At 40.4% G+C, this 15,284-nt stretch overlaps 1 protein-coding gene across 1 annotated transcript in view; it reads left to right on the plus strand.

Annotated features, from left to right (window-relative positions):
- The window catches only part of DCC (DCC netrin 1 receptor), a 1,156,455-nt gene that overhangs the window by 769,381 nt on the left and 371,790 nt on the right, over nt 1-15,284 (plus strand). The window contains 1 exon segment of the mRNA XM_027118541.1: nt 7,053-7,209. Coding sequence (XP_026974342.1) covers nt 7,053-7,209 — 157 coding nt within the window.

Raw genomic sequence — 15,284 nt, forward strand, 5'->3', positions numbered from 1 at the left:
GATCAGTGAGGTGACTCCTAGGCTGAACTCAAGAAGCCCAGGTCAGAGCACCAAAGCAGTTGGAGGGAGGAATTCCATCCAGCTCAGGTTCAGCACATGGAAGTAGCAGAGGTAAAAGCATGAGGTTCTCATGGAACCCAGCAAGTTCAGCTTGGAGAGCTGAGAGGTAGCAAGGAACCAGGCCTGCAACTGAAGCCTTTCGAAACTCCTCAAGACTAGCTTCTCAACCCCAGAGACCTTCAACTGGATCCTTTATCAGGCTTAACACTGCCCAAGACAACTGAGACAGTAGACTGGGATGGGAGGAGCCATGTTGGAGGTGGGAGGAGATAGGTCCTTGAGGGTGAAGCAGGGGCAGGGAGAATTCCCGAGCTGGCCTTCCTCCCTGGAATTGGGAAATGGATTAAAATAGGCCTTCACACCTTGCCTTTCATGTCCTCATCCATCCATGAATATTGAATGGATTAATTATTGGTTACATGCATTGATTTACCAAAGAAAATTCATGCATGTATGATCCAACTCCATAGCACTCTTACTATGGATAATTTATAAAATGATGAATTAAATAGGTTTCTGGGAACAGAATAGAAATGGTTTAGTGAGAAAGTGTGTTCTGATTTCTAAACAACCATCCTGCCAAAACACTTAGAACGGGACACATTTGTAAGTAAGAGACTGTCTCAAACTTTGTAATTGTCTTACATGCATATACCTTATGTCTTCAAATTAGTTCCAGGCTCTCCCAAGAAAAAATTCATGGTTTTAAAATAATTAATTCTTCACTTCAAGAATAACCATAGGAGATTATAGACATTCAATAAATAATGGTTACTTGTTTTTAGATACTAATCCAGTAAGTTATTTCATGTAAATATTTAGGTTTAATGAGATATTGTATAGTTCATTCATTGCTATCTCATGCTAACCAAAATTGAAAAATGGTTTCAAATCACTATGTTTTTTAGTCCACATTTCTTAGATTTATTAAAATTCATAATACACTAGCTCAAACGCCATGATTCTTTGAATTTTGAAAATAATGTGGAACTTTAGAAAAAAATGTTAGTCTTTGTCATTTTCAACCATATACAGCCAAGCTTTTTTCAGTAAGCTTGTGAAATTACTTTGTGAACTCTAAAAACTCCAAACTACAATTTAACTGTTATCTACTTCTCCATTTAGACAATTAAAAGCTAGAGTTTGGTGTCAAAGGAATAACAACAAGAAAAAAGTCCAAAAGGAAAAGACATAGATGTTTGGCCTTAGCACAGTTAGATGATCCTATCATTTCACTAATGTTCTCTGTTTATATTTTATTTTTATCAAATCTGCCAGCTAATGAAAAGATGCAATAAATAAAGCATCTGGCTGATCTGCTGGCTACATTTATAGTATTTTAGTTCTATAAAATAAAAATAGACATGGAGAGTAACAGGGTTGGTTGTATGATGTTTAATGCAAATTAAATATTTTTGTGTTTTTATGAATATGTCTTATCATCTTTCATATGTCTCACAGGGATTGGAGGTCAGGCATTGTTAATAAGCTCAGAGAAAAATGAATGTCCATAAACACTGTATATTAAAAATCCAACAGAAAGAAAGCATCTCTGGTATCTAGAGGGAATGTAGCTCTACAGAAAACTTAACCCAATATTGTAATTGTTATCAATGATTTTGCGATGACATCACAAAAATGTTATTATTATTGGTTTTGAGTTTCAAAACTATCTATTCTTTGGATTTACATTATCTTAAGAAATCACCTCCTTTTCCGAATGTTGCTATGATAAAATATATTTAAAAGAAAAACCAAAAAACTATGTTATACTGTGGCAAATTCTCCTCTTCTTCTCCATGACAATAGATAAAGAAGCTGTAACCATGACAACAGTAATGGGCCCGGGAGATTAGGGCCAGACTGGAGATTAGGGCTCCAAGAGCAAAGAAAAGAAGGTCTCTTTATTGAGACCTTATGTGATGACAAGTTACCGTTGAGAGAAAGCATGAAGGATTAGTAAGAACAAAATGATTTCTCTTGTATAAAGTAAGAAGCCATTCCTTTGTTAAAAATGTGTCCCTTCCTTTTTATATAACGACTGTTGAAATTGAGGTAAGGAGTCCATGATTAATTGTCTCCTGAGCTTTGTCTGATAAATCGAGTCTAGACTAGCTCTGTGAGAAGACACTTCGGAAGCCTGGAGCAAAAAGCATCTGTGTGGAGCCCCATCACCATCCTTGATGGCAGCCCCTGAATGGGTGGAGAAACCAACTCGTTTTTGATGTGGTGCCGTCTATAAGCAGAGCGCTCTTGGCGGAAGAGGATTTGAGAGTTTCTTTCCTGTTCTTTGAAAACTTACCTTTCTAACTTCTTGAAAATTCTCAAAAGATTTTTCCAAGCCATCATTGTTCACATTTTGTTTTTAAAAAATCTTTTGTTTAAAAAAAAAAAAATTGAAAGGATCCCATTTTCTTTAAAGTGGTGAGATGTATAGGTATTACATTTTGAGAAAACATGCTATCTGTGATTTTAACATGGATTCATTGATAAAGGGGGTATTTGCTATTTTTGAAATGATGAATTTACAGGCCTGAGAATGTTTGGTCAAATGGTATGAATATTTTTCATTTTAAAGTATTTTGCCAAATTGACTTCTAAAAAAGATTGTACTCTTACAAACTTCAGCTGATAGCATGAAGGTGCTATACCCTAGCCAACGTTTTATATCAATGTCTTTAGATTCGTGCTACTCTGACAGATTTTTTTTTTAAAGCTTTTTTTAAAAAAATATATTTATTTATTTATGGCTGTGTTGGGTCTTCATTGCTGCACGCGGGCTTTCTCTCGTTGTGGTGAGCGGGGGGTACTCTTCGTTGCGGTGCACGGGCTTCTCATTGCGGTGGCTTCTCGTTGCAGAGCACGAGCTCTAGGAATGCGGGCTTCAGTAGTTGTGGCTCGTGGGCTCTAGAGCACAGGCTCAGTAGTTGTGGTGCACGGGCTTTGTTGCTCCGCAGCATGTGGCATCTTCCCAGACCAGGGCTTGAACCTGTGTCCCCTGCACTGGCAGGTGGATTCTCAACCACTGTGCCACCAGGGAAGTCCCTGACAGATTTTTAAATAGTTTATTCTGACAGATTTTTTTTTTTTTAGATTTTGTTTAAATGTACATTTCTTTTATTATTGTCAGGTTGAACCCTATTTTTAGATAAAGTTATTCATTATTTTATTGATTTTCAGACATTCTTTTTTATTATAGATATTAACTATATGTCTGTTAGCTATTTGACAAAAACTTTGAATCAGTCTTTACAGAGGAAACCCATCTAAACTAATTAAAAAGGAAAGTAGGATTTAAGTGAATGAGATGGGCTTGAGTGGGAACTGCCTGTGCAAAGGTCCTGGGGAACTGCCAGGGGTTCAGCCTGGAGAGAGCATGTTCAGTGTAAGCATCAAAAAGCCAGGGCACATCATGTGCGTCCCATGAGAACAATGGCCTCATCTCCTCTGCGCTGGAGGAAGGGCTGGCATAGGATAGGCACTCTGTGAATATGTGCTGTATGAGTAGAGCTGATATGGACACATGCAAGCCTCTGCCCAAAGCTGTTATATTTCTGGCAGCAGAACACACGAGGCTATTGTGCAGGAAGGTTATGTCCCTGGGATTGTGCTCCGCCTACGGTGGAGGAAGAGTGAGTAGATAAATCCCCCAACATGCTTCCCTCAGGGACATACTTCTCTAGAGTCCTGTGCTGCATTGTCTCCCAGAGTCTCCAGTAAGGTTGCCCTTCAGTTACCCTGAATGACAACCAGTCAGATAACTCACTCTCTCTAGCCTTCGCTCCCTGGCTGGTCTCTCTTCCCAAGTCCCCACTGGTCTTTCCTGTGATCACCTTCCAAATAAAGTATGTGCACTTAAATCCACTTCTTAGGGCCTGTTGATGGGGGAAGCCAACCAAGAAAAGTGGTAAACAGGAGCAAGGCCAACAGTCAGGTTGAGAAGTTTGGAGTTTCTCTGAGGTACAGAGCAGACACCGAGGAGAAATAGTAGAGGGATATGAGCAGGTGTGTCTTTTGACACGTTGATTCTAGATGCTGTACAGAGAATACATTTGAGGGAGGTGAGTGGAAGGAAAGCAGAGGAGCTGGAAGACCATTGTGGTGAGTCTGTTGAGAGAGATTGACAGCGACAGCGCGGATAAGAGTGTGGACATGGAGATAAGAGAGAGTAGATGTAGCAGATGTCCAGGAAGGGGAATCCTCAAAGACGTGAGTGAGGGTGAGTCGGAAATAGGGGATACATTTCAGGGTTCTAAGCTGTAGATTTGAGAAGAAAGTGTAGACAACTGAGTTCAGCAGCCCAGGAAGAGAAGCAGGCTGAGGGGGTCAGTGAGGGGGCAGGGAGAGGATAAATTCACTTCAGTGTGCTAGTTTGAGCTGTCCATGGTGTGTGGAAGCAAAGGTTTTTGTCAAGAGGCTTAATATCACCCATATTTTTGAGAGAGATGCTCCCTATCCAGGCATCAGTCTCTCCCGGTCCGCTTCGTACCCTGGCATAAAAGCTCGACTAGCTTACCATCAGTCTTCCCTTTATTTCAAATACTGTGCTCATCAAGAAAGCAAGGGGAGGGATAAACTGGAAGATCGGGGATTGACTTATACACACCACTATATATAAAACAGGTAACTAATGAGGACCTACTGTATAGCACAGGGAACTCTACGCAATACTCTGTAATGACCTATATGCGAAAATAATCTAATAAAGAGTGGATGTATGTACATGGATAACTGATTCACTTTGCTGTACACCTGAATTAATACAACATTGTAAATCAACTATACCCCAATAAAATCTCTTTTTTAAAAAAAGAAAAAGGAAGGGAAATTGTATCTACAGAGAAGTTGGCTAAGAATCTATGGAGCCAGAAATAACTTTGAAAGCTTTTTGCCGTTCTTGAGAACCTCTGTTTCTGGTTCTAACTGGTATGTATTGTAAACTGACAGTTTCTGGAACCACTGGGAAATGTGGTATTCCTCCCGCCCCCCAAATGGATTTTCCAGCTAACAGGAGTTTAGTTTACGGCAGGAATGCCCACTCAGCCAGCCCCTGGAGAAATTAAATGCAAGAATGGAGACTGAACTTCAGTAAGAAACTAGAGAAAATGGCCCACAAAAGCCAGTTTGAAGACTAAATGTAGACACATGGGTACTTCTGCTTTGGGGCTAGGAATCACCTGTCAAAATGAAATACATGTTCTTTAGACTTGGGAACTTGAACAAATAAGAACAAAATAGAGGGCTTCCCTGGTGGCGCAGTGGTTGAGAGTCCACCTGCCTATGCAGGGGACACGGGTTCGTGCCCCAGTCCAGGAAGATCCCACATACTGCAGAGCGGCTGGGCCCATGAGCCATGGCCGCTGAGCCTGCACGTCCAGAGCCTGTGCTCTGCAACAGGAGAGGCCACAACAGTGAGAGGCCCATGTACCGCAAAAAAAAAGAAAAAAAAAAAAAGAATAAAATAGAGATATCCAGCAAATATAAATTATGAATTCACAAACACATACACACGCACAGAGACATCTATCACAAACATCTGTTACAGATTATAAATGCCTCAGGTGTTTGAAAAAACAGTTTTCCCGTTGTGGATGATTCAGTTATTCTTGTACATAACAATCATTCAATCTGGCTATAAATATGATGGTACTAAACAAGCATGGTACAATGGTACATCTTGATGTCTGGTGGAATTTTTTTGTCATTTCTTCTACTAGCAGGTAGTCCATGAGAACTGCTGCTACTTTTTATCTCTCATCAACATTTAATTTGCTACTTGTAATTTTCTCTGATCTTTGAAAATATAAAAACAAGGTCCTTCAAATTGTATCTAAAACAGTGTAAATGGGCTCCATCTGAGTGGAGTAAGGTTTTGTAATAACTAGTTGGTTACCTGAAGCATTTATCGATACTTGTAGGGAATTCCCTGGTGGTCCAGTGGTTAGGACTTGGTGCTTTCAATGACTTGGGCCTGGGTTCGATCCCTGGTCGGGGAACTAAGATCCCGCAAGCAGCTCGGTGCAGCAAAAAAAAAAAAAAAAAGCTTGTAAATCTATGTTTCCCTGTTTCATGCCCTAACAGAATATATTTCCTTATTGTCATGGATCCCTTTAGTAATAGAAATTGGACAAATATGCTGTAGAATTATATGTTATTAATTTGCTAATCTTTTATAAACCCCAAGAAATTCGAATACATCTTTTTTTTTAACTTTAAAGATTTAATTTTATTTATTTTTGGCTGTGTTGGGTCTTTGTTACTGTGTGTGGGCTTTCTCTAGTTTCAACGAGCAGTGGCTACTCTTCATTGCAGTGTGCGGGCTTCTCATTGCGGTGGCTTCTCTTGTTGCGGACCATGGGCTCTAGGTGCGTGGGCTTCAGTAGTTGCAGCATGCGGGCTCAGTAGTTGTGGCTCGCAGGCTGTAGAGCACAGGCTCAGTAGTTGTGGCACACGGGTTTAGTTGCTCTGCGGTATGCGGGATCTTCCCGGACCAGGGATCAAACCTGTGTCCCCTGCATTGGCAGGCAGATTCTTATCCACTACACCACCAGGGAAGTCCCCATTTTTTTTTTTAATTGAAGTGTAGTTGGTTTACAATGTTGTGTTAGTTTCAGATGTACAGCAAACTGATTCAGATATATATATATAGATATAGATATCTATATATATATATTCTTTTTCAGATTCTTTTCTCATATAGGTTATTATAAAATATTGAGTATAGTTCTCCATGCTATACAGTAGGTCCTTGTTGGTTATCTATTTTATATATAGTAGGGGTGGAGGAGGGATAAATTAGGAGTTTGGGATTAACATATACACTCTAATACCTTTGATTCCACTTACTGTTTCTTTTCTTCCTCTTTTGTTCCTTCCTTTAGAATCTATGGGAAGGTACCATTCTATGTTTGCTAACGGGTCTTCTTTGCCTTCCTATGCATTTCTTACCCATGTCCCAACACCTCTGACAGCCTCCTCTCCTTCCTCCTTAGCTATCCCGAGCTCCAGCATCCTCCCTTCTGCTCCCAGAGACGTGGTCCCTGTCCTGGTTTCCAGTCGGTTTGTCCGTCTCAGCTGGCGCCCGCCCGCAGAAGCAAAAGGGAACATTCAAGCCTTCACGGTTTTTTACTCCAGAGAAGGTGACAACAGGTAGGTACTACCAATGAAATTCAGCCTAATCCACCAGGTCTTTAAATGTAGACTGTGGTGTGATGGCAGCGGGAGGTCTTGAGCAGGAACTTTGGAGACTGTGGGAAATCTCTCCTCTGTGCCCTTCATTCATTACTCGGTGGAGATAACATGTCTCTGTTGCCTGTGTGGGGTTTTTTTAAGGCAGGATTGTGTACAGAATCAAATTCAATCATTTATAGAAAACTTCCTTGAAAAACAGAAAAGCATGTAAATATATGATATCAGGGTTTTTTGTTTGTTTTTTTAATTTCCTTGAGTTTCAAAGTGGTAAGCAGAGAACAGAATTGGGCTGTGTATTGATAGAACCAAGTGTGGGAGAACCAGTGTGGCAGGGTGCAAACTCAGCTCTGTCGCTGACATCATGTGATCTCAAGAAAACGACATAACTTCTCTAAACCTTACTTCACTCTTTAATAAAGAGGAAATAATAGTACTTACCTTGAAGGTTTTTGTTAGGATTAAATTAGCTTGCATTTACAAAGGTTATTTAAGAGTATCTAGTATTTGCTAAAAGTTCTTAATATCATTATTGTCTAGGTAAAAGTGAGCTGTATGCGTCTCGTTTCAAGATTACAATCTACTGTTGTTTTTTGTTTTTTTGCGTTTTTTCTCATCATTTTTTCTTTAAGATGTTTCACTGTTTTAAGGCTTTGAAGTTTGATTTGTAAGTCTATGATAGTTATTGGTTAGTACTAATCTATAAGAATAAACTGTATGACACCCATTTAATTAAATATATTACACTTATTTTATATTCTGTATTTGATCACTCTCATATCTGCAGTCTTTGTGTTTCTGCTGACTCTTCCTCATGGGGGATTACTTCTTCCCACGTTTGAGTGATTCTTGATTGTTAAATCTAGTCCTTAGAAATTTATCTGAGGGAATTTTTGAGGCCAAGGTTTAAAGTACATTCTCAGGGAAGGATTTGCTTTACCAAAACGAGACCACATTAAACCAAATTTTCACTAAGGTATATTTGGTCCATACAGGTCTCATACTGATATTTTATCAGTTATCAGAAAATCCATTGTGTGATAACATTTGTTTTTCTGCCATTTTTAACATATCAACTTAAATAAATAAATGCAGACTTGTGGTAAGCAATTTTTAGAGACGTTTTTGTTGTTCCAACTGAGCTAAGACTGAGACTGGCATGTATTCACCAATTCTCTCATGAGGCTAATTTCACTTTCTAGTTCATCCACTGAAGTTTGGTCTTTCAGGATCCTGGCTGTATGCAAGGTTCTCCAGTCAGACCTTGTACCCAACTTCACCTGCAGATTTGTTTCTTGTTCTCTTCTCCTGTTAGTTTCTAAAGCTACTAGCTCCAGACTTCTCTTGAAAGGCAAATACTCTCAGTTAAACACCGGCCCCGCAAGTCAGCTTTCCCACTGTGATCATTCTCTTACTTTGCTGCCAGCAAGTTCCTAGATAATTTTTTTTTTTTAATAAAAGAGATTCTGAACAATTTTGGCAGCATTTTAGGCGTGCTGTAACAGATTTGCCATACTGCTTGAAATGGAATTTTGTAATATTTATCAAATGCCCGTGTGATTGGTAAGATTAAAGCATAAAGCCACTCTGTAAACATCTCACTTAGAAGGAATCAGAAAGCTATAGGAAGCTTTCTTAATGGACCTTTCCATTCTGTTTTTTAAGCATTTTGTAAGTTTCTCTCCTCATCAACTTTTGGGTTTTTTTTATGTTGCCAATTAAAGGTGACAAAAGAGATCAGCGTGTGAAAGCTTTAGAGAAACAATATATTGCTAAATCCCAAGATTCTGTAGAGAAGAACACCTATTTTCAAATGTACTCAGCCGACCTACCTACGCCTCTCACACGGGGAGGGAACAGCATCATTATGTCCTTCAGTAGATGAGGGTTTTGATAAGGCAACTAGGATCTTTACAAAATAGCCATCTGTTGACTTGGCTGAGTTCCAAGTTTCACATCTTTTCTTCCATTTTAAACCTCCTCTTATATACAACCAGTCTAAAGTGGACATCCAGTGGTACACAGGGGTTCCTGGGATGTGGCAGCTTCTTCTTTCATCCTTTCTTTATTTTAATATTATTTATTTTATTTTATTATTTATTTTTGGCTGTGTTGGGTCTTTGTTGCTGCGTGTGGGTTTTTCTCTAGTTGCGGCGAGCAGGGGCTACTCTTTGTTGCGGTGCGCAGGGTTCTCATTGTGGTGGCTTCTCTTGTTGTGGAGCATTGGCTCTAGGCATGCGGGCTTTGGTAGTTGCAGCAGTCGGGCTCAGTAGTTATGGCTCACAGGCTCTAGAGCACAGGTTCAGTAGTTGTGGCACATGGGCTTAGTTGCTCCGCAGCATGTGGGACCTTCCCAGACCAGGGCTTGAACCCGTGTCTCTTCCATTGGCAAGCAGATTCTTAACCACTGCGCCACCAGGAAAGTCCCCTTCTTTCATTCTTGAATGAGGGCAGCATTCATTTTCTGTAAAGTTTTTCCAGCCAAAAGAAATATGACCTGTTTTATGCATCTCCATATATAGAATATTTGGTGGGGGTGATAATGGTGGCATAGGGGAAGTAGAGAGGGAGAAGGAGAAAGAAAGAGAGAGAGTGAAGGAGAGAGAGAGACACAGAGAGAGGATGAATCTGGTGGGACCTAGTTGTTGACAAGGCTGAGCTCACACTGATCCTGACTATCACTCTTTGTTCTTCTGGAGAAGAAGAGACTAGATGTGATGGCTGTCACAAGCTTTCCAGTGCCTGTTGAGAACAATGGGGACGGGGAGGGGGGCAGAGCCAGGATTCAAGTGTGAGGCTTCTAGTCTCTCAAACCTGTGAGTGCTTTAAACACGTAATGACCTGGAGAACCCTTCAGGATTTGAAAGGCACAGGGCAGTTTGGGCTGGCTGGAGTGGTATTTAGCTCAAAATGCTGCAGTGTGATGATCGGATGGCACACTGCAGCTTCTCTCGTGCTGCGTCTCAAAATGCTTTTCTTTCCAGTTCACAGCAGCAAAGTATATCTTTAAGTTTCTGTTTACAATTTCTGTTTCTGTTTACAATTTACAATTTGACCTGACTTTAAAATGAAAGGAAAGAAATATACATATGTTCCCTAAGATCGTTCATGTTCCCTAAGATCGTTCATTACCTGAGGAAGCAGGCATTTGTTTTAGTGGAATCTCTACCACTGTTTAACTCTGTGTCCTTATGAGAAGTCTCGTAAGTTCTTTGCGTGCAGCTGTGAAAACAGGTAAGGATTCTTGCCCCCTTGTCTTCATGTATCCACATGGATTTCCTGGAGGCACCTTAAATTCACCCTGCCCAAAACCATACTCACTGTCTCCTCCTTAAATATCTTTTTCTTTACATTTCTTGGTTTATGTTAGTACCTTCCATCCTGTTGACCAAGTAGCAAACCCCAGGTCATATTTTATTCCTCCCTGAACGTTAGCACTGCCATTAGTCATCAGGTCCTGGCAGATCTACCTTGGCCACGGCTCAGCCATGGCCCCTGTATTCTGTCATCTCCACCATCACTTACCTGATCTCTGACAATAGCTTCTCACCCTCTAATCCATCCTCCTCACTGTCTCGAGCTATCTTTTTTTTTTTTAAAGTCTCCTTTTTTTAAAAAAATGTATTATTTATTTATTTATTTAATTTATTTTTGTCTGCGTCGGGTCTTAGTTGCAGCACGCGGACTCTCTAGTTGAGGCGCGTGAGCTGAGTAGTTGTGGTGCATGGGCTTAGTTGCCTTGCAGCATGTGGAATCCTAGTTCTCTGACCAGGGATCGAACCCACGTCCCCTGCATTGGAAGGCGGATTCTTTACCACTGGACCACCAGGGAAGTTCCTCGAGCTATCTTTTTGAAATACAGTTTGGATCACTGACTTCACTGCTTAAAAATGTGAAAGTGTTTCAAATTTAAATATGATAAAATTTCTATGTAAAGACATACACACAATAACTACCAAACTCCCTTGAATAGAAGTCTATCTCCAATCTATATATAGGTAGAGTGTGATTCCTATAACCTATGAAGATTAAAAATATACCACTTGGGCATCCCTGGTGGTGCAGTGGTTGAGAGTCCGCCTGCCAATGCAGGGGACATGGGTTGGTGCCCCAGTCCAGGAAGATCCCACATGCCACGGAGCTGCTGGGCCCGTGAGCCATGGCCGCTGAGCCTGCGCATCCGGAGCCTGTGCTCCGCAACGGGAGAGGCCACAACAGTGAGAGGCCCGCCTACCAACAAAAGAAAAAAAGAAAAAAAAAAATACATATATATATCACTTAAGTCCAAATGGCTGGGTTTGGAAATGGTACTACTGTTTTATCAGACATGTGAGTTTTGTGTATTTAATTATGTAAAAACCAGGAAGAACATCTCTCTGCTGTGGTGGACAAAGGGAAGATGAATGCTACCTGTAGGAATTGCTGTGAGGACTAATTGAAAGAATTCAAGTAAAGCATCCAAGGCAGTCACTGCACAAAGGCAGAGGGTCTCAGAATAGCGTGAGTTCAAAGACAGTATGGAAGAGAGGCTGAAAATAAGGCCCAAAGGTAATGGTGGTAACAGTAATAATTAACAACAATGGGTTTCCATTTTTTTTATATGAACCATTTATTTTCAAAGCTGCTCACTGTTTCCTGCTAATAAAACCATTTTATCCTTTACTCATCTATTGATATCTTCCTTACCTTTCAAGCCCATGCATCCTTCCCCCATACCCTCTTGGACAGTTATTCCTGTGGTCATACCATGGTCCTTGTCAACACCACTCTCTGCAGCCTCTCCATGATCTCGATTTCAAACCTCATACTTTCATCTCAGTCTCTCATTTTCCTACCTTCCGTTTAAGACTCTGATTCCATGGGGACCTACAATTCATTGATTCTATGGCATTTCCATTGTCCCTCATCCTTCATGTTTTCCTTCATTTGTTAAACAGCTAAAACCCCATGGCCAATTATAAAGACTGACATACAGCAATGTTTTGCTTGTTACTGTCTCATTTAATATTAACTTCTTGGCCAAAATCAACTCAAGTAACTGTAATTTTCTACCTACCTTTTCTTGCACTCTTGTAGCTGAATATACGTGGAAGAAAATATGTAGCTTTGCTGACTAGTCTTGAAATTCATAACTACTTACCTGAAGTTGCCTCTTCATGGTGTTGGGGGTTGCATCGCACGTAGCAGTCAGCCTCTCTCACACACGATCCTAATGATATTTCCTACCTTTTCCTCTCTTCTCAAATCTCCAACACCTTCCCTCTTTCCCTCACTCTTAATTGACCTTGCTTCTAATCTCCAGGAAAATAGTAGCAATCACAATAAAAGTTGTACCAGCTTCCATGTCTGATTTACCTAAGTGGGTCTTTAAGCATCTAATCTGTCTTTCCTCAAAGTGCTATAAAAGAACTGCCCATGCTCTTAACAGGGGCAAACATTCACTTATGCACTAGATCCCATCCTTTTTTTTTTGCGGTACGCGGACCTCTCACTGTTGTGGCCTCTCCCGTTGCGGAGCACAGGCTCCAGACGCGCAGGTTCAGCGGCCATGGCTCACGGGCCCAGCCGCTCTGCGGCACGTGGGATCTTCCCGGACCGGGGCACGAACCCACGTCCCCTGCATCGGCAGGTGGACTCTCAACCACTGCGCCACCAGGGAAGCCCTCCCATCCTTTCTTGAAAACCAAAGAACAAAGCTTCAGCCCAGTGTTTCTCCTCATCATCAACGTTTCCCACCTCGGGGTATCATGCCCATCAGCATACAAGCATGTATTTGTATTTTCCATCTCAACAAATCATCCCTGTCAATCCCATTTCTCTCTTCCTATCACTTCATTCTATCCCCTTTTATAGCAACATACCTTGAGCTGTCTAACTTCACTCCAGTACCTACCTCATATTCCAGTTATGATTCTGTCCCTAGTATTTCACTGAAACTGTTCTTGTCAAGGTTTACCAGGTGACATCCATGTTGCTAAACCCAATAGTCAATTCCTGGTCCTCTCATTACTTGGATAGTTAGCAAATTTTGTCACATTCGATCACTTTCCCTTTCATGAAACATACTCTTCCCTTGGATTCTATTACATACATTCTCCTGGTTCTATTCCAGTCCCTCTGGCCACTCAGTTTTAGGCTCTTTTACTCCTAATCTCCCTGACCTGTACTGAATTGCCCTAGGACTCAGGCTTTGGAAATCTTGCTTCATCCAGTTTGTGACTTTATATTCTGTCACTATGTTGACGTCTTCCAGATTTGTATATCTGGCCCTGACGTTTTACCTGCAATTCTGAATCATATGTCCAAATTCCTGCTTGGTTTCTCAACTTTGATTTATCATGAGCATCTAAAACTTAAAAACAAAACTAAATACCCATTTTCCTTCAGCCTCAAACCCTTTCCAAAACTTTATCATTCCAGAGGTTCCTGCATCTCAGTGTCATCTGCAGATTTCTCATTACTCAGGCCAAAGTCCTTGGAGTCATTGTTAGGTCCTCTTCTTTTCTCACACTCTATACCAAATCCACCATCAAATCTTGGCAGTACTGTCAAAATATCTCCTGAATCCTTGATACAATAGGATACCTGATATTTGCTACATAATAATACTAAAAGACTGGCTTTTGTGATTTATTTGAGCTGAGTGATGGGAATAAAGTGGTTCATCCTATCATTCTGTCTAATTTTGTATTGCTCAAAATTTTCCATAATAAAAAAGAAGTCGAATAAATAAATGAAAATAAAACATAGATGGAATCCTACCACTTCTTACCTCTTTTTTACTACGATCAGGTCTCATGTGAACTATTGCTATAACCTCTCAAGTCTATTCTTACCATACCAGCTGGAGTTAACCTGGAGTTAACACAAGTTAGATTGTGTCAATTCTCATCTTCAAAACCCTCCAATGACTTCCTGTCTCATTCAGAGAATAATCAGAAATCCTTCCTGATCTGACCCCTTTTCACCTTCCCAACTTCATCACTTACTGTGTTTACTGTTTTCTTATTTGCTCACTCCTCTCCAGTCTCACTGGCTTCTCTGTATTTCCTATATATACCAAGAATCCTTTTCCCTCAAGACCTTTGTACTCGTTCTTCAGTCTGCCTAGAATGTTCCTTCCCTCAGACATCCACATGGATCATTCTCTAACTTTCATTAAGTCTTTGCAGAAATGGTACTTTCTCTTGGAGGTTTTACCTGACTGCTAGCAATCCCAGTGTCCTTTTTTATTCTTATTTTTCACCACTGCGTTATTACGTTTTAGTTATTGTTTCCTGAATCTCCTTTCTCGCCGCCAGAATATAAGCACTATGTGGGCAAGGATATTTTTATCACTTCTATTCATTGAGCTATTCTCAGCACCTAGAGCAATACATAACCCAGAGTAAACACTCACAGAATAGTTGTTGAATTGAAGCTCCAACTGAAATGTCAATCACCATGTGAAACTCTACATGGTCCTCCAGGTCAGAAGTCATCAATTTCTCCTTTATCCTCTCCTTTCACTTTGATTACATCCCTATTGTAGCATGTGCCACCTTGTATCTGGTTTTGTGTTAGTTTGAGTACATGTGTGTTTCTCTCCCAATGATTGAGACTAGATCTTATTTATAATTCCGTATCCAAGTGTCTAGTCTCCTGACTTCTATAGACGTTTACTGATTGGAACTGATATGATAAAAGTGGCAGAGAGACAAATGTGATCTTCTTAATAGATTTTTCCTCAACCAGTAAAGCAAATTGTGTTACTGAGGAAGATGAAAAGCTGACTGCAATTCAATAAAAACTTCTAAGTTGAGAAACAAAAAGTTGATTTTGAAATTTGATTCCAATATCTTTGTTCATTTTCTGTTTTCTGGCTCTCAGGTAGAACGAGTATACGCCATATGTCTCTGAGCGATTAGCTGTGAGGCTTGTTTGCTCATATAGGTTTATTTAGCCCCTTAACACAATAGCTTTCTAGAAGGTAGTGGATTTAACATTTGCCTCAGATTTGCAATGGCTTTGTCAGGCAATTACTCTAGCTCAGATCA

This window comes from Aethalodelphis obliquidens, unplaced genomic scaffold, assembly GCF_003676395.1.
Source record: "Aethalodelphis obliquidens isolate GAN/ISIS:26980383/991018 unplaced genomic scaffold, ASM367639v1 scaffold19, whole genome shotgun sequence".
NCBI lineage: Eukaryota > Metazoa > Chordata > Mammalia > Artiodactyla > Delphinidae > Aethalodelphis > Aethalodelphis obliquidens.